General features: G+C 41.2%; 2 protein-coding genes across 2 annotated transcripts; both read left to right on the forward strand.

Moving 5' to 3' along the window:
- Positions 1 to 5,362: 5,362 nt before the first annotated feature.
- Positions 5,363 to 10,256, forward strand: LOC122827752 (T-box transcription factor TBX2-like). The gene is made up of 8 exons (XM_044110707.1): positions 5,363 to 5,654; positions 5,778 to 6,113; positions 6,197 to 6,464; positions 7,366 to 7,512; positions 7,835 to 7,911; positions 8,583 to 8,668; positions 8,731 to 9,137; positions 9,892 to 10,256. The coding sequence occupies exons 2-8, from the start codon at positions 5,842 to 5,844 to the stop codon at positions 10,126 to 10,128; spliced, it is 1,494 nt and encodes a 497-aa protein (XP_043966642.1). The 5' UTR covers positions 5,363 to 5,654; positions 5,778 to 5,841; the 3' UTR covers positions 10,129 to 10,256.
- A 692-nt stretch (positions 10,257 to 10,948) lies between these two features.
- tm2d2 (TM2 domain containing 2) lies at positions 10,949 to 15,792 on the forward strand. The gene is made up of 4 exons (XM_044110708.1): positions 10,949 to 11,358; positions 12,174 to 12,261; positions 12,334 to 12,449; positions 13,253 to 15,792. The coding sequence occupies exons 1-4, from the start codon at positions 11,093 to 11,095 to the stop codon at positions 13,464 to 13,466; spliced, it is 684 nt and encodes a 227-aa protein (XP_043966643.1). The 5' UTR covers positions 10,949 to 11,092; the 3' UTR covers positions 13,467 to 15,792.
- The last annotated feature ends 309 nt before the right edge of the window (positions 15,793 to 16,101 follow it).

Below are 16,101 nucleotides of genomic sequence, written 5' to 3' on the forward strand. Positions count from 1 at the left end.
CTTCAAGCAGCTTGTTTTAAAGGCATTCAGTAAAATCTGCTGAAACATGGAGTAGAGTGTCGGCAGAAATATCTCTCACCCCATCTTTAACTGTGATTTCCAGGCTATTAGCTGAGCAAACAGTCTGTTAGTCCAAAATAACGAAAGCAAAATAACCTTATACTGAAAAACTTTCACAAGTAGCAAGAGATACCCAGATCTTGTATCACCGATTGATTATTTCTCCAGGAAGTTAAAAAAAATCCACCAAGGATCCACCTGAGAGATCCAAGAATGTGTGAGCTTACTTTGCAGTAACCTGAAAATCTTAACAAGTACAATGGAAACAAAAATGCAAATACTTGCAACGGCACAGAATCCAAACACAACCTGTCACTATCCAATAGGATTTAATACAGGGGCGTCCCTTCGTCATTAGTGGTACCAGAATCAAGGAGGTACCCTGAACCAAACCAATTTGTCTCACCAATTCAATTTGGACAAAACTCTCAAAAAGGTTTTTAAATAAAGAGCGACCGAAATCATGATTTTATTCCCGAGAAAGAATTTTCAGTTTCAGTCAAGCCCAAAGCAAATTAGTAGTGGTTGCCTTTCTTTCAGTATAGAAATGTTTTTGAAGTTATGAATGATTCACATATTCCTTTCCTACAAAAAAAAGAAAAAAGACTATTTTCTTTGTGGAATTAAAATAGTTCATGCTTAGTTGTTGTTTAGCAGAGAAAAACTTCTCAGTAAAACATTTGCTGTTTTAGTTAAAACAAAAACAAAAACAAAACATTGAGTATCCTTGAGTTGTTGCTGAGTTTAATATTAATCCAATGGAAAAAGTGAGATTCAAAGTCATTCCTAAATATATAATATGCTTTGTGGCACTGCTGGGTCACTGGTGATACTAGAATTACCAGTTTACATTAATGTGTCTTTACCATTGTTTTAGCTATTATAATATTGGCCTTGTTATCACGAGACAAGATTATCCCATTTCATGAGGTATTTTTAGTTAAAAAAAAACAAAAAACGTTTTCAAGACGGGTGTCTCTTTCAGCAGCAACAACTTGCAAAGAGCTAAATGTTTGAAACACATAAAGCAACAGCGACTCTCTTGTGGGAGCATCACTTTTACAGTTAAAGCACTCTTTAACAACCAGCCTTCAATCTGTCTCTCCTCTCAATAAGCTAATAGGTCTAATGTGTCTGAATTGATTTCTGGGAGCCTTCAGCCTCGTCTTTCCTCCTGTCTCTTCCTCTTTCTTTGCATCTGATTTATAGCCCAGATTAGACGTTTTTCACCCAAGCTTTGGTTTAGTGTTAGGTTTGCTGTGCAGGCAGACTTCACCCAGACACCTGATCTAATTTTAAAAAAAAGTGTAGCTTGGCAATTTACAGGCATATAAAGTAGCAATCTTTATTTATTGGAAACGTGGAAAAGCATCTGCTAGCTCCTGACGTAATAGACTGCACTCTTTAATTAAGGTTTGTGTCGTCACCAAGTCAGACCTCGACGACCATCAGGGTTATTGTGGAGAAAAGATAAAGAAGAGGAGTAAATTAATAAATATCAGAAATTTCTAGATTTCTTCTACATATTTAGAAGAAGTAAATTATGTTTAAAAGTCCTAAATTTAAAAAAAAAAAAAAAAAAAAAACCACAATTAAAGGCAGAAAATTACTATTTTAAAAATAAGATATTTTCTGGCATTAAAAAGTTACAAATTTGTAAAATAAAAAATTTTTTTGAGACGTTTAGTCATATTATTATAAAGTCAAAGTAAAATTTTCATTTTCATGGTAAAAAGCTGATATTTAATGTTATGTTATGCTTGAACCTGGTCATGTGCTGTATGCCATTTTTTAATTGTGATGGCATGAATATTTTTACTCATGTATCTTCTTATACCCAGGGTCACCATGTAAACCTAAACAAAATCACTATGTAAACTCACTTGCCAGTTTATTAGGTACACTTTGCTAACATGACATCACGTTGCCTTCAGCTGAACTGCCCACAGAGTCATAATATCACCTCAAAACCATACAAATATGTATGGAAGAAAATCCTAGATGCCTTCAAACACAAAGCTGTATAGACAGCAATGTCTCAAACATAAAAATGCAAAAAATTAACTTTTAAATAATATAAACATTTTCAGTTTGCTTTGTTTCAAGTAGTTCTTTCTTTGACCTTTCAGCTCACTGTTCCCTTTGCAGTTTGATTCACTGGTTATGAAGCACACAGCATATATTATCACCCAGTTGTGAATTAATTAATACATATAGTCATATAGAACCCTGCCTTACTTTAAACATATCGTCAGCTTTGTCCCTGACTGGGTTTCTCGGTCTCCATGATGATACTTGTTCTCAATTTACTGATGAGATGACTTATAATCACTCTGTGTTTGTCCATCACATAAAGTAAAAAAAAAAAAATCTGTAAAATATCAAAGTTTGTGGATGTAATCTGACAAGATTGTAACCTTCCTAAAATAATAGCCTAAGTCTTTTTTTGCCACCAGATGGCAATAGGAAAGTTATTATAGGAAAGTGACGACGAGAGTTTGAGTGTCTAATGGGCAAGACAAAAGTCGTAACTTGGCCATTGCTGCTTGATTCTCATCTCTCTTCACAGCACAGCACATGTATTTCTCCTATTGACTTGAATTCCTCTAGTATAACTTCTACCAGAACAGAATAAGTTGCAAACGATGAGACTGATTTTCTAAGCTGTAGTTTTATCGATGGCAGTGGAGGAAGTCAACGGAGCTGTTCTGACTGTGTTGGTCACGCTTCCAAATACTGAATCAAAAACTGACAGGCATCTGGTTTGGGTCAGCACTTCTCTGTTCACAGTGCAGGATGGCTGTTTACAGCACAGACAATTTCTGTTAAGTTTCATAGCGTCCAACTGATACATGACATACCTTGTGGACAAAGTTTCAAACTTCAGAGGCCACGCCTCCAGGAAGCAATGGTTTCTCAGAGGATTCAGACCCTCTGGATACAACAGAGGGTCTGAATCCTCTGTTGTAAAGCATACAACAGAGGGGTTTGTTTTTACCATACTGCAAAAACTATATTGATGATAGTTAATATTGGTTAACTATCATCAAAAGCTTTGAATTAAAAGAGAAGTCCATCCATCCATCCATTTTCTTTACACCCTTCTTCCCTAATGGGGTCGGGAGGGTTGCTGGTGTTTATCTCCAGCTGCGTTCCGGGCGAGAGGCGGGTACAGCCTGGACAGATCGCCAGTCTGTCGCAAGGCAACACAAAGACATACAAGACACACACTCACACCTAGGGAGAATTTAGAGAAACCAATTAACCTGAGTCATGTTTTCGGACTGTGGGAGGAAGCCGGAGAACCAGGAGAGAACCCACCATGCAGAACATGCAAACTCCATGCAGAAAGATCCCCGGCCGGGAATCGAACCCAGGACCTTCTTGCTGCAAGGCAACAGCTCTACCAACTGCGCCACTGTGCAGCCTAAAAGAGAAGTCTTTGAATCAAATCATTTTTACCAATAATCTGCCTGGGCATTTAAACCATTGCTGCCTGGTAGGAGTTTTCACCCAGCTCAGGCGCCACCGTCCTGTGAAAGGAATTTCCCTTCCCACCACATCGACGTCCCTCTGAACGCCACGTCGTATCAGCCCAGCTGTGTGGAGCTTTGACCGGGGAGTGTGTTACTGTGTGCCGACCCAGAGAAGATCTGCAGGCTGATCCTCGGGGACAGCCTGTGGGCCAAAACCCACAAATAACAGCAAGGCGTCTTGTTTACCAGCACTCTCCAGCCTGCCTCAGATTACCGCCCGGCGCTTTGAAGATGGCCGACGGTCAGGCAGGGATTTCCCCCCGCTTCCCTGCCAGAAAAAGACTGAGTCATCACCCGCTTTACCACCCACTGCATATCTTTAATGACATTTGGGAAAAAAATAGGCACGCTGATTTAGAAACCAGATAAAAGAGGAATCAAAGATCTGTGACAAACGTTTCACAGTGGGGCGATTCCTAATTTCACAGTGATGTTAGCAGAGTAACACAAGTTTTAGCCGGCTTTAGAAAAAGTCTTTGCTTCATCAAATGCAGGAGGCTCAGTTTTGGAGTTTTGTTACAGCACAGTAAATAAGATGAACTAAACGGATTATTATGTCTAATACCAATGCTTTACAGTAAGGGGGGCAAGAAGGAGGACACTTGTAGATGTTGATATACTGGACTGAAGTATAAAGATTCAAGACGTCCAAGCTATTTAAAACATGGATTCTGAACCGTCTCAGAGCCAAATTCATCCAGCATCTCCTGCTTTGTGTTGCCGTACCAGGAGACCAGTATAACCGAGTCTGAGTCCATTAGCATAACTTCATTTTCCTTGACTGTTTTCTCAGGTTTAAATCAAGTTATTGAACCAGGGCTGCACAGTAGGTAGCACAGCTGCCTAGCAACAAGAAGGTCCTGGATGGGTAGAGAGGTAGGCAGGTTGGTTGGTTTTATTAGTCCAACTCCTTACATAAAAGAACAATCAATATTAATAAAAAAATTAAGAGTATATAAAAATACATAAAAAGACTCCTAACCTTTTTTAATTATTAAAAAAGCTCCCAGTCGGACATTTTGAACTTTGACATCCTCATCAGAAGTCACTGAAGTTCCTCCACTGGATGTAATAAACAGTGAGATGATAAAAATGATGCTGTGTAAAATTGCATGAAGTTCTCTTAATGACTTTTGTTCATGATTCAGAATCATTTTCCTCTTCTGATCACATTGACCTTTCACCTGCAGGTAGATAGCACATTGATAATGTTCAATAATGTTCATAAAGTCAACAAAGAAGTTATATTTCATAAAGTCTTGAAGTCTGAGTTTTGCTCCTGAGATTTAATTGATTTTCATTAATAGTCTTACTCAATATTGTGAAGCTAGTTTATTTTTCATAAATCCAATTATTTTTAATTTATTGATAAATTACAAATAAAAATCTATCACAGCTGTATGAATTTGCAGTTAGAACCACTGCCTCGTACCAAAGAGGTTTTAGGTTTAAATCCTAGCTAGAACATTTTTTGTGGATCCAAAATATCAATAATATTGATACAAAACTGCAGTCAGTATTGGATCAATACTAACGTAATAAGAAATTTGATAGGAGGAGAGCAAAGTACAGTAACCCTCATTTGGTAGTGTTAATTTCAGGAAACACCTCCTCTTCCCAGAACGTCATCCAAACAGTTCTTTTTTTTTTTTTTATCAAATGAAATATAGAATATTTTAAGCTGACCTCCTGCTGCGCGCAGTTTCCTCATGGTGACCCCTCCCTACCTACCATGACCCTGTAGCTTTTATTAAGAGCGGCTGGCCTGGTAGTGACGCGCATCATGGAAAGTTCCCGGGACGTTCCTGCGCTGCCCCGGAACACTGAGCCTGTAACCAAACCCAGAGTCTATCCAGTCGGGACAACCGCTGGCAGAGGGCATTCCCTCTGCACCGAACCGAGAAACTTTCTAACGCAGCACTTTGTGTGGGAGGAAATATCACGAAGCATTTTTTTTTTTTTTTTTTTTGCATTAAGAGGAAACCACACCCACTGCTGGGATTCACTCTGAGACTGGACACGGGAGGGAGGACAGCATCGCGACGCACAGACTGATCTGTGAGTAGGAGCGACTGATCAAAGTAGACGTTATCAAGGTTTATCTAGTATTATTAGTAGGCTATATGACTTTCTACATTAACTTGTTTATATATATTTATAGATAAACATTTTTCCGTTTAGAATTCCATGCCGCGTAGAAGTTCCAGCCAATCAGAGTCGTGCGTAAAAGTCGCTCTTAGAGAACATGCGCAGCTTTTGCGTCCCAGAGGCCGCTCGAAGTTTTCCATCGGGAATTGGGACTCTCCTGTCAGAACCCGCTCTGTTGCTCGCTCCCACTCTGACCTCCAGAAGGCTGACCCATCCCGTGCCGCGGCGGGCTTTGGCATGCTGCGGGTCTGAACTCCTGGACAGCGCTGACACAGCTGAGGAGGAGCCCAGGGTGTCTCTGGACGCTGCTGACCTTTGGCAGCAGTTCCACACACACGGCACGGAGATGGTCATCACTAAATCCGGGAGGTAAATAAATAGTCCAGGTTTACGCATGCGGGGCGGAGCGCTGTGTAATGTCTCGTGGTGAATCTCCTCTCCTGCCCGCGCAGGCGCATGTTCCCGCCGCTCAGAGCCAGGTGTACGGGCATGAACAGGAAGGCCAAGTACATCTTGCTGATGGACATCGTGGCCGCGGATGATTGCAGGTATAAGTTCCACAACTCGCGCTGGACAGTGGCCGGGAAGGCAGACCCGGAGATGCCCAGACGCATGTACATCCACCCGGACAGTCCTGCCACAGGAGAACAGTGGATGTCCAAAACGGTCAACTTCCACAAGCTGAAACTGACCAACAACATCTCCGATAAGCATGGATTTGTAAGTTTTACTTTCAGCGCTTTTAACAAAAAGTTACAGCAGTCCATATTCCCTTCAGGTTTAGAAGTTCCTGATTTGTGACGTATGTTTATCAGGCATACACCACAAGAGATCTTCCGGAAGGACTAGTGATGAGAGGGGAAAAATCATTTTAACAATTTTAGGAAAATGAAACGGATTCCTTTCTGTGTACATAAGAATAGGTCAAATTTAGATAAGAAATATCTGTCTACAGTGTGCTACTACTTTTAATTTCTATTTTTCAAAATTAGGGTGTTTTATGGCATTGGTAGTAAAACAAACAAATTTGCAGGAATTTTTGTAATTTCTAAAACATCAAACAATATTAATTATAAAAATATCAATCAATCAGTCAAATTTTATTTGTAAAGCACATTTCAGCAGCAAGGCATTTCGAAGTGCTTTATATCCTATCAAACACAAAAACACAAAATCATGCAACATAGACTCAACAATCAAAACATTACATTAAGTCAAGTGCCATCAATAAATTTGTAAGTGATTGTGTTTCAAATACAACTCTAAACAGGTGGGTTTTCAGTAGAGATTTAAAGGAAGTCAGTGTTTCAACTGTTTTACAGTTTTCTGGAAGTTTGTTCCAGATTTGTGGTGCATAGAAGCTGAATGCTGCTTCTCCTCGACTAGACATAAGAGTCCTATTAAGACTAGAGTGACTAAGAAAGGATTAGACAGAAGAAATAAACACAACTATAATCATTGAGAAGGAACTGGAGAAAAAGTGGAAAAAGACAAAACTAATAGAAATAAGAAACCCAGGTACGCAAATAATAACAAAACAAATTGACAAAACCAAAGATCCTGACAAAAGGTCCCCAAAAAACTGAACTGATTTGAATTGTTCTTCATCTGTCTTGCACAGACAATTCTGAACTCGATGCACAAATACCAGCCGCGGTTCCACATAGTGAAGGCCAATGACATACTGAAGCTTCCATGCAGCACCTTCAGGACCTATGTTTTCGCTGAGACGCAGTTCATCGCAGTGACGGCGTACCAGAACGACAAGGTGAGAGTCTGAATCGTCAGCCGGTTCATTCTGCTGAAATCAATTCAGTTTTTTAGGTGATAGGAGCTGGTCCTGTAATCGGTGGGTTGCCAGTTTGAATCTGAGTTGTTGTTGTTGTTGTTGCAAGACACTTCACCCAGAGGCATCAATTTCCAAATACGTGAACATCAAATATCTTGTCTTTGTAGTGAATTCAATTGAGTAATATTCTGTTTTTTATTATCTTTTTTACACCCCACCTTCTTTGGAATTTTTGTTGTACAACTTAATCACCATAATTGCATCATTTTTAAAGACGTGTCTGCATGTTTCATATGAACAGATCACACAGCTGAAAATTGACAACAACCCTTTCGCGAAGGGATTCCGGGACACGGGGAACGGACGGAGAGAGAAGAGGTGAGATGGAGATGCAGTGCGGCTGCAGCGTTAGATATTTACATGCAGACTGGAGTTGACCTATGAACCTGGGAGGGATTAGTTGCTCAGTCTGCAGACGGGTGGATAGAAAAATATTTCTATACATTTGCCTAAAATATGGAAGTGAGGTCTTGCTTATATGACAATTCAGCTTTAGTCTCTGCAGCACCATTTCATTTTAATGGAGTAATGTAAATAATTAATTTCCAATACTTAATTAAACATAGTAGAGAATGTTCCATTTACATTCTCTACTATGAGAATGTCAGCATAGCTTACAAAGCAAATGATAATAAACAGCAGACGGTGAATAAAATTAGAAATAGAAAAAATGCTGTTAGGAGTAGCTTTACTTCATAATACTTTGTACTTTTACTTGACTAATATTACAAAGCACTGTTACTCTTTTAATCAAAGATATATAGATTTTTTCCTTCATGAAAATAAAATATTTTCTGCTTCTGTTTGCTTATTTTAGTTCTTTTCCTTTTTTTTTGCAAATAAATCCCTCTGGAATGATTTGAACTGAATTACTTAAAGTGCAGATAGTGCTTAGTTAATAAGCTTCATGTTTAACTTCTGATAGCAGATTTTAAAATCCTTTAATGTTTTATATCACGGAAAATATTGTGGTTTTTTTTCTTCATCAGGAAGTTCCAGCAGTCTGGACGAAGGTGCAGAGAGGCGGATGGGAAGCGTGCTCCGGTAGCCGGCTGCGGTGACATCAGGTCTTCAGGTGCGGAAAGCTTGCAGTCAGTTTGTGAGACTTTCCCTAACCACCGCCTTTGTTCCCACCAGATGCTTACACGAGTGACAGCGACAAAAGCTTTAACAGTGAGGAGTGTCCCGAACCGAAGCTGTTTAGAAGTTACCATGGAGACCAGCCGGGGATTTCCTTCACAGCAGAGACTCTGCAGGCCTCCCACCCCACAGAAAACTCCGTCAGAAGTGATGTAACGCGCGTCACGCAGGTCTCAGGCAGGGAGCTCTCACTCTGCAGCAGCTTTTCACCCAACTGTGTTTACTCGCCGGACTTTAACCGACACCTGTTGGATGTGAACGCCTCGAGCCATCTCCTCCATTTGACACAAGTAAACAGCTGGTACAGATGTGCTGCTGATGGAAGCGCGCGGTGTGGTTTCAGACCGGCAGCTCCTGCTGGGACTCCGCTGTCTGTCACCCTCAAGCAGCACACAGGGCTCCAGGTACGAGGCAGCCAACCAAAGGCTTTCACTGGGGGAGACAGGAATGTAGCTAAAACACTCTCTGACAGAGCACTCTTGCTAGAGCAAGGAGGTCCTGGGTTCAAATCCCAGCCTGGGGTCTGTTTGCGTAGAATTTTCATGTTCTCCCTGTGCATACATTGGTTCTCTCCAGGTACTCCGGCTTCCTGAAACAAGACTGTTAGGTAAACTGGGTTTGTGTCTCTGTGTGTCTGGTGACTGGTTCAGCATCCTTTAGAAATGAAAATGTGATGTAAACATTCAGACACCTGGTCAGCAAACACCACGTACCTCGTCAGGTCAGGGAGAATGTTTGTTTCCCAAAGTAAATTCAGACAGAGAATACTACTTTTTATCACATTAATATCCTGATTACTTTTTTATAGTCTTACTAATTTGCCATTTGTAAAAAAAAAGGTGCTCAGCGGGCACCTCTGACTTCATTATTAGCGCTGGGGCTAACCTAGCTAATATTGGATACAAATAAAATTGATAATGATTACAAACTGAAAACTGCAGATAATTTATAGTCATTTTTAAGGAAGATTAGCAGCCTAAATCAAGTTATAATTTTTTATTTGCAAATGAAATGTGTACTTTTTAAAAGTGATGTTTAATTCCCTCCACATTTGCCTTTTCCAGTGTTTTAATTTGATCCAACTGTTAATTGTGGATTAAAAGCCTTTAAGCCATGTGGCAAACATTTCACAATGTTTTCTTTACTTCTACCGTGCAGGATGTGATGAGCTTCCCACCATACGGAGCCGTTCTCTTCTACCCGTACTCCCCCATGAGTTTGTCAGTCCAGCACCAGATCCCGGTCACGCAGTCCAGACTGGATCCCAGTTCCTCTCCCAGAGGTTCTGCACAGAGTTTATTCACCTCTCCGATTTTATCCTCATCTGTTCTCCCATCAAAGGAAAGCAGCTTCACCTCCTACAAGCCAGAGTTACCAGCAGGGGAAAAACTCTGACTCAGATTCTGACTGATCTGCTGGGACTAAACGTGATTTAATGTCCCAGTCCTCCACACCACCTGCAGCGTAGACTCAGGATGAATGAACGACGTTCTCTTCAACGCTGCATAAACTGAATGACAGTAAACTCCTCCATGTTCAAAATTGTTGTTTCCATTGATTGATTTTCAAATGATCTCAGATGCAATAAAAAGAAAAACAAAAGAAGAAACAAAAACAGTTTGACATAAAATATCTGGGTTGCTTGTAAACAAAAGCACCACCTCCAAATGCATAAGTGGAGATTGCTCTGATTTCCACAAATGGTAACTGTTCAAGAGGGTCCCCTGTTTTTTAGTAGCATCTGAGTAAATGCAGTCTAAGATGAATAACAATACTTCACATGTTATACAAAGTGTCATAATTTATTAATTATTTAAATCAACTAAGGCAAAATGCGTCTGAACATCTAATTTCACTCTGGTTGAAAACACATATAGTAAGAACATCTTCATTTCATTGGCTCTACTGTATTACTATGGAAACAACTCTTGATACCATAATCCTGAACTCAATGTGGTAGAAAATGATACGCTGAATATAATTGCCAGCTATAGTATGGTATGAAGGATGTTTATTTGGAAAACTTTTTTTTTTAATTCTAATATTTTAATACTTTGTATTGGCCAACCAAATGAAATTGCAGTAAGTAACATTGAATTTTGTGATGTGTGTTATGAAGCCATATGTGAAAAGTTTCAAAGGGCATTAGCTTCTCAAGGCTTTATACGTCCTCTTACCAGTCCTCTTAGGTGGTTACTTCACACTCCAGTCCAGTTGGTGGCGGTAACGCGTCCAAAAGTCAAACTCAAAACAGGAAGAAGAATTTCTGAAAAACAATCGAGAAGGAACAGCTATTTGGTACCTCTGTGATGATGCGGAGCCAATTTCTGTGGATTCCCGCTGCTGTCTGAGGGGAGCCATGATTTCAGTCAGCTACATCCTGCTCTGCGGACAGTTCCTGCTGCTGTTTGCTGCGATTTTGTTGCAATGTCTGGAAGGAATTCATTCCCAGAACTCGAGCACCGCAGCTTCCACCTCTGCTCCGACTTCTTCTCCCACACAGGGAGCCTCCTCGCTGCCCTCCAGCGAGCTGCCCGAGCTGACGAAGTATGAAACCCCGGCGGAGAACAACTCGGAGCCGTACGAGTACAGGCCCCCATCCCCGGTCGTCCTCTGCAGCCATCTGTAAGTAACCCAGAAGCTAACATCGTTAGCTCTTGCTAGCTACGTTCAGAACAGAGGGGAAATCTATCACATTGGGACTATTTCCATGGTAACCAAGAGCCTAAACCAGTTCACGTATTTGTTAAATAATTATAGTATTTTTTTAAAAATGGAAATGTAGGGAAAATTGTTCAAAAGTTTATTAGAAACACGTTTATTTAAATCGATCCTGGGCATGAATGTTCTCTTTAGCAGTTTGAAGGTAAGGTGTAGCTTAATTTAAGGATTCCCCAGGTTCTTTCTCTGGGTGGTGCTGAAGGTTCTAAATCTCTCTGAACGTCTGACAAATAAAAACCCTAACGAAATCTTGGGAGTGGTTATATGTGACTGCTGATGCTATTTTCTATTTGTCAGCTTAAAACTGATTTGTTTGACAGCACACATTGGATTTGCGAAACTTAAAAGATCAAAGCAACCCACTGAAAAATCTGTTAGGATGACTGCAGCATGTTGGAGCAGCTATGTCATGTTAGTTCTGATTGGTTCTTTTACTAATTTTTCTTTTTTGATTGAGTCATTGCATGTTTGGACCACTAGTCCCTGGTTCTGGAAGGATTTTGTTTTTATGAAATCCTTTTGGATAGTGTAACCGTGGCAATAAGGTTGATTCTACAACCAGAAGCAACCGATCAGCATCTCAAAATCTCATGTAGCAAATGAGCAGATGGTTAACGCTCTCATACTACATTGTCTTGCTAAAAGAATCACTGCCTCTCCATGTTGTGTAATATTTCCTCCTTCTTGGTTTTTTCTTTAACGTCGTGCCTGTGCTGAAGGCCTGAAGAGTTCATCTACTGCCAGGATCCAGTGGACCATGCAGGAAACTACAGCGCCTACCAGGAGATGGGCCACGGCTGCGTTGGGGTCAGTACCGTCCTCTGAGAGTGTATCTGTCGTTGAACCCTCTATTCATCTCCCCGTTGTGCTCTTGTTCAGTGGGGCGGGCAGACGAAGAAGGAAGTGAACCACACTCAGGTCATCTGCACCGCCCTGGACGACATCGAATGTGCCGGACCCCGGGAGTTCCTCCGAGGCGACGTGCCTTGCATCAAGTAAGAGGCGACCCAGACGGCTCAGAGCTGGTGTTCCGGTTCACTTCCATCCAGACAGGGAAGCTCCTGTTCTGTTGGGAAGTTTGGTGTAAAGTGTTGTTATGGAGAAAAATGTATCCAAGCATTGTTGCGATGGTTTGTTGATATTGTTGACCATGTTAACGGCAATAAGACACACGTAGTTGTACGCACAAGGTTGCAACAGAGGTTCGTCTAGTTAGCCCTAACACTGGTTTCCTGCTCCTGCATTATAAAAATGAGATTTGCTGGAATTGTTTAGAAAAAGCCCAATACCAGCAATCCTGGAAAATGGCCAGTCAGGCCCTGAAGCCCCTGGTTCACCTGGATTCTGACAACTAGACCACGCCCTGTTCTGTCCGCTGGAGTCCTTCAGGCCTGTCACTATTTATCCGTGGAGTTGAGGCTGACTCTCACCTGGACGAACACATGAAGTCAGTGGTGGCCTCCAGCTTTCACGCTGTTCCCTCGCTGTCATTTCACAGCTCCCATCATGAAGCATGTGTTGGAGGATACAGAGCTGGTCTTGTCTCTTTTCCTTTGCTTATGTCCTGATTTGTTCTTGTGGTTACCGTGGCGATCATGGCTCAGTTAGGAGGATTAAGTGCAACAAACTGCTGCTGTTGATGGTACGCAGGCTGAACACACTTTTTATACTTCCCCACTAGAGGGCACTGTTCACTCACTTTTGGGACTACCATCGGTTGTTGCTGTCCCACAGCATGTTAACCTGTGAAACAGACATCATTTCACTGCTATTAAATCATCTTCGGCTTCTTCCACAGATACACAGGACACTACTTCATCACCACGCTGCTGTACTCCTTCTTCCTGGGCTGCTTCGGCGTCGACCGCTTCTGCCTGGGCCACACAGGCACGGCTGTGGGGAAGCTGCTCACTCTGGGAGGCCTGGGAATCTGGTGGTTCGTGGACCTGATCTTGCTCATTACCGGCGGTCTGATGCCCAGCGACTACAGCAACTGGTGCACCTACTACTGAGGCGGGCAGCGTCAGCCTGCAGGTGGGAGAGGAGTGTGAGGGCTCTTTCTGAGGCCTCAGGGGGTTCCAGTGACTGAGTCCACAAGATGAGAGACGATGCGTTCTCTTGGAGTTGCAGAGGAGCAGCAGTTGCTGTTTTCATAACTATTGGTTTATTTTGCCCTCGGTGAGCCAAAAAAACGGTTTGGTTTATTTTCTTTATATTTAAGCTAATTTATTTACAACAAATATGGACAGAAAGGACTCTTATTTTAAGGTTCTACTTCATAAACGTTCTGTTTGTAAATTTCAACCTGAATTCAGGATGTAGTTTAGAGCCATGTGTCCTGATGTCTGATGCCTGTGACCAGTTGTAAAAAATAACCTTTTACCACAAACATGTTGCTTTTTATATATTTTTATTGTCGTTTGTTTTTACTCCCCAGAGTTGTATCATTTGAACAGAAAAGCAACAAATATTCCTAGTGTTGCTATGACATTGGTTTTTCTCATTTTACCCTTTTTTTTTATATCTTGGACTTAAAATAAGTAAATAAAATGTAGCAGAAGCACCTGTTAATTAATATAAGATGTATTTTATTGATCCCAGAATTGGAAAACTACTGGGCAGCAGGGCATTTAGAAAACACACAATATGCTCGACATAAGTAAGAATGAAATATAGAATATAGTGTAAATTTCTATACAACAATATACTGCTATCTAAAAATGTATGGTAAAGCTAGGTAGACTCGGTTGCTTTCACCTTTCACTTAAACTTCACCAGTGAAACAATCATAACAACTCTTAAACACTTTTAGCTCTGCAGACAGCATAAATGTTACTTTACCTTGAATTTAGCAAATAGTGATGGGTGGTGCTGGTATCACTTCCTCTGACTGGTAAACACGTTTTGCACATAGAACACCGTTATTCCACAAAAATGCCATCTGCCTTCTCACTACAGCCGAAGTATTCCCACATTAATTCCTTCAGACGGGGCCCCTGGGAGTCCGGAGTAATCAGCCGTCATAGACCTTTCATAGCTAGCGGCTAAACAGAGGAATCTCTGATCAAAAAAAAAAAATCAAATACCGTAGGAACAGTGGGTGGGCTTGAAACTGAATTTTTCATACCCGGTAGACTAGAAGCTCAACCTCTCTTGGTTTCCAAGGTTACTACAGAAAGTTTGAATTTGTCAAATTGAGACGTGACCAAAATGGATTGGGCTGCGGTTCTGCCTGCTCTGACCCAGCCAGTGACCTCCAGTCCACCACATCTGCTTTGTTTGGATTAAGTAAATGTGGACTGTTTCCTTTCTTTCAGGGCGTCACGTCACATAAATGAAGAGTTCAATGCCAAATCATGGTTTGTTTGTCATTCTCCCTTCACCGATGGGCTCACGCAGGTTAAAGGTTCGCTGTCAAACAAGCGGAGACGTTTGGTCTGTGTTTGGAATGGATTTCTGTTTATTTTCACCTGCTCTCATTCATCAAACCCTGACAAATCAGCTCGTTTTCGTCACCGATGTGTTTCTGAACGTGTCTGCTTTAGAAACTCCTACTATCCCCCTCATCATGTGTTTTCACTCATCGGCGTTTTTCCAAAACATTCAGCTGCTTCTTCAGGTCACAGCCTGCATAATCCACAAGTTGGTTTTAACAGGTTCATCTCAGCAGTTTGGTATTTTAATGCTTCGTGTTTTGACTGATTACAATCGCTGTCCCAGAAAGTGCAAACCCCAAGACAAGTGACGTTTGGGTGTTTTTTAACATGCATATGAGGAATATCAGGATTTTCAGAGCGGTGTTGCTGTGTCCAGCTGCTGAGCTCCAACCCATTAAAGACCTAATCTTAAACAAACCTCCATCTTCCCTCCCTAAGTGAGGCTTAGGTCTCAGGTTAGACCATCATTAAATATTTAAAACGTCTTCTCCTGTTTATTCCCTAAATGTTTTCTAAGTCGACCAACGGTTAGCCAGAGATCTGAGCAATCTTTCAGTTAGAAATGCATCATTCTCAGTTTAGCCTAAAACCATGCAGAGCGGACCATCATAACCAGATAAACTCATGCTTCACTTCGGCTGGGTTTTGCACTCATGACGCGTGTTTATGGATTTGCCCTGTCTGTTTCATGTTTTGATCTCTGTTGGGAAAATATACCTACTATTTTCTTGTCTTGAAAGAAACGTCTTTCAGCTACTTCACAAAAGTCACGTGTGAGCCCCCAGAAAGTCCAGTTGATCTGGTAGCGGTTGAGTGGAACCCAAAGTGTCTCATGTTGTTAATCACAGCTCCCGCTCCGCATGAATCAATAAAAACCTTCTTGTTCTGGGTGTTCTCTGAATTCTCTTGATCTGATTTAATGAGCAGAGGGGTTGATGAAAGAGACTGTCTCTACCCATTACTTCCAACAATATTGACCTGGGTAAGGTTACAAGATTAGGATTGATTAAGCTAATTGTGTTCCTTCATTGATGCAGCGGTCGGTGTGCACAACGTGTCCAGCAGCAGTGGAAAACAAAAGCTAATAGAGTTTATTAAAGAGAGAAACATTGTTTTCATGCTGGAGAGCAGAGAGGAAGCTGGACTAGCTTCTTTTAGAGAGAGAAGGAATTTTATTTTTAACTAGAAACATTAGGAGAGTGGAATAAAT

This window comes from Gambusia affinis, linkage group LG03, assembly GCF_019740435.1.
Source record: "Gambusia affinis linkage group LG03, SWU_Gaff_1.0, whole genome shotgun sequence".
NCBI lineage: Eukaryota > Metazoa > Chordata > Actinopteri > Cyprinodontiformes > Poeciliidae > Gambusia > Gambusia affinis.

What these genes read in the sequence shown, in the direction of transcription:
- LOC122827752 (XM_044110707.1), top strand. Translation starts at nt 5,842, where the DNA reads ATGCGCAGCTTTTGCGTCCCAGAGGCCGCTCGAAGTTTTCCATCGGGA. An exon ending in CGGCGTACCAGAACGACAAG is followed by an intron (nt 7,513 to 7,834) that starts GTGAGAGTCTGA and finishes TCATATGAACAG; the next exon opens with ATCACACAGCTGAAAATTGA. An exon ending in AACGGACGGAGAGAGAAGAG is followed by an intron (nt 7,912 to 8,582) that starts GTGAGATGGAGA and finishes TTTCTTCATCAG; the next exon opens with GAAGTTCCAGCAGTCTGGAC.
- tm2d2 (XM_044110708.1), top strand. Translation starts at nt 11,093, where the DNA reads ATGATTTCAGTCAGCTACATCCTGCTCTGCGGACAGTTCCTGCTGCTG. An exon ending in GTCGTCCTCTGCAGCCATCT is followed by an intron (nt 11,359 to 12,173) that starts GTAAGTAACCCA and finishes CCTGTGCTGAAG; the next exon opens with GCCTGAAGAGTTCATCTACT. An exon ending in TGGGCCACGGCTGCGTTGGG is followed by an intron (nt 12,262 to 12,333) that starts GTCAGTACCGTC and finishes GCTCTTGTTCAG; the next exon opens with TGGGGCGGGCAGACGAAGAA.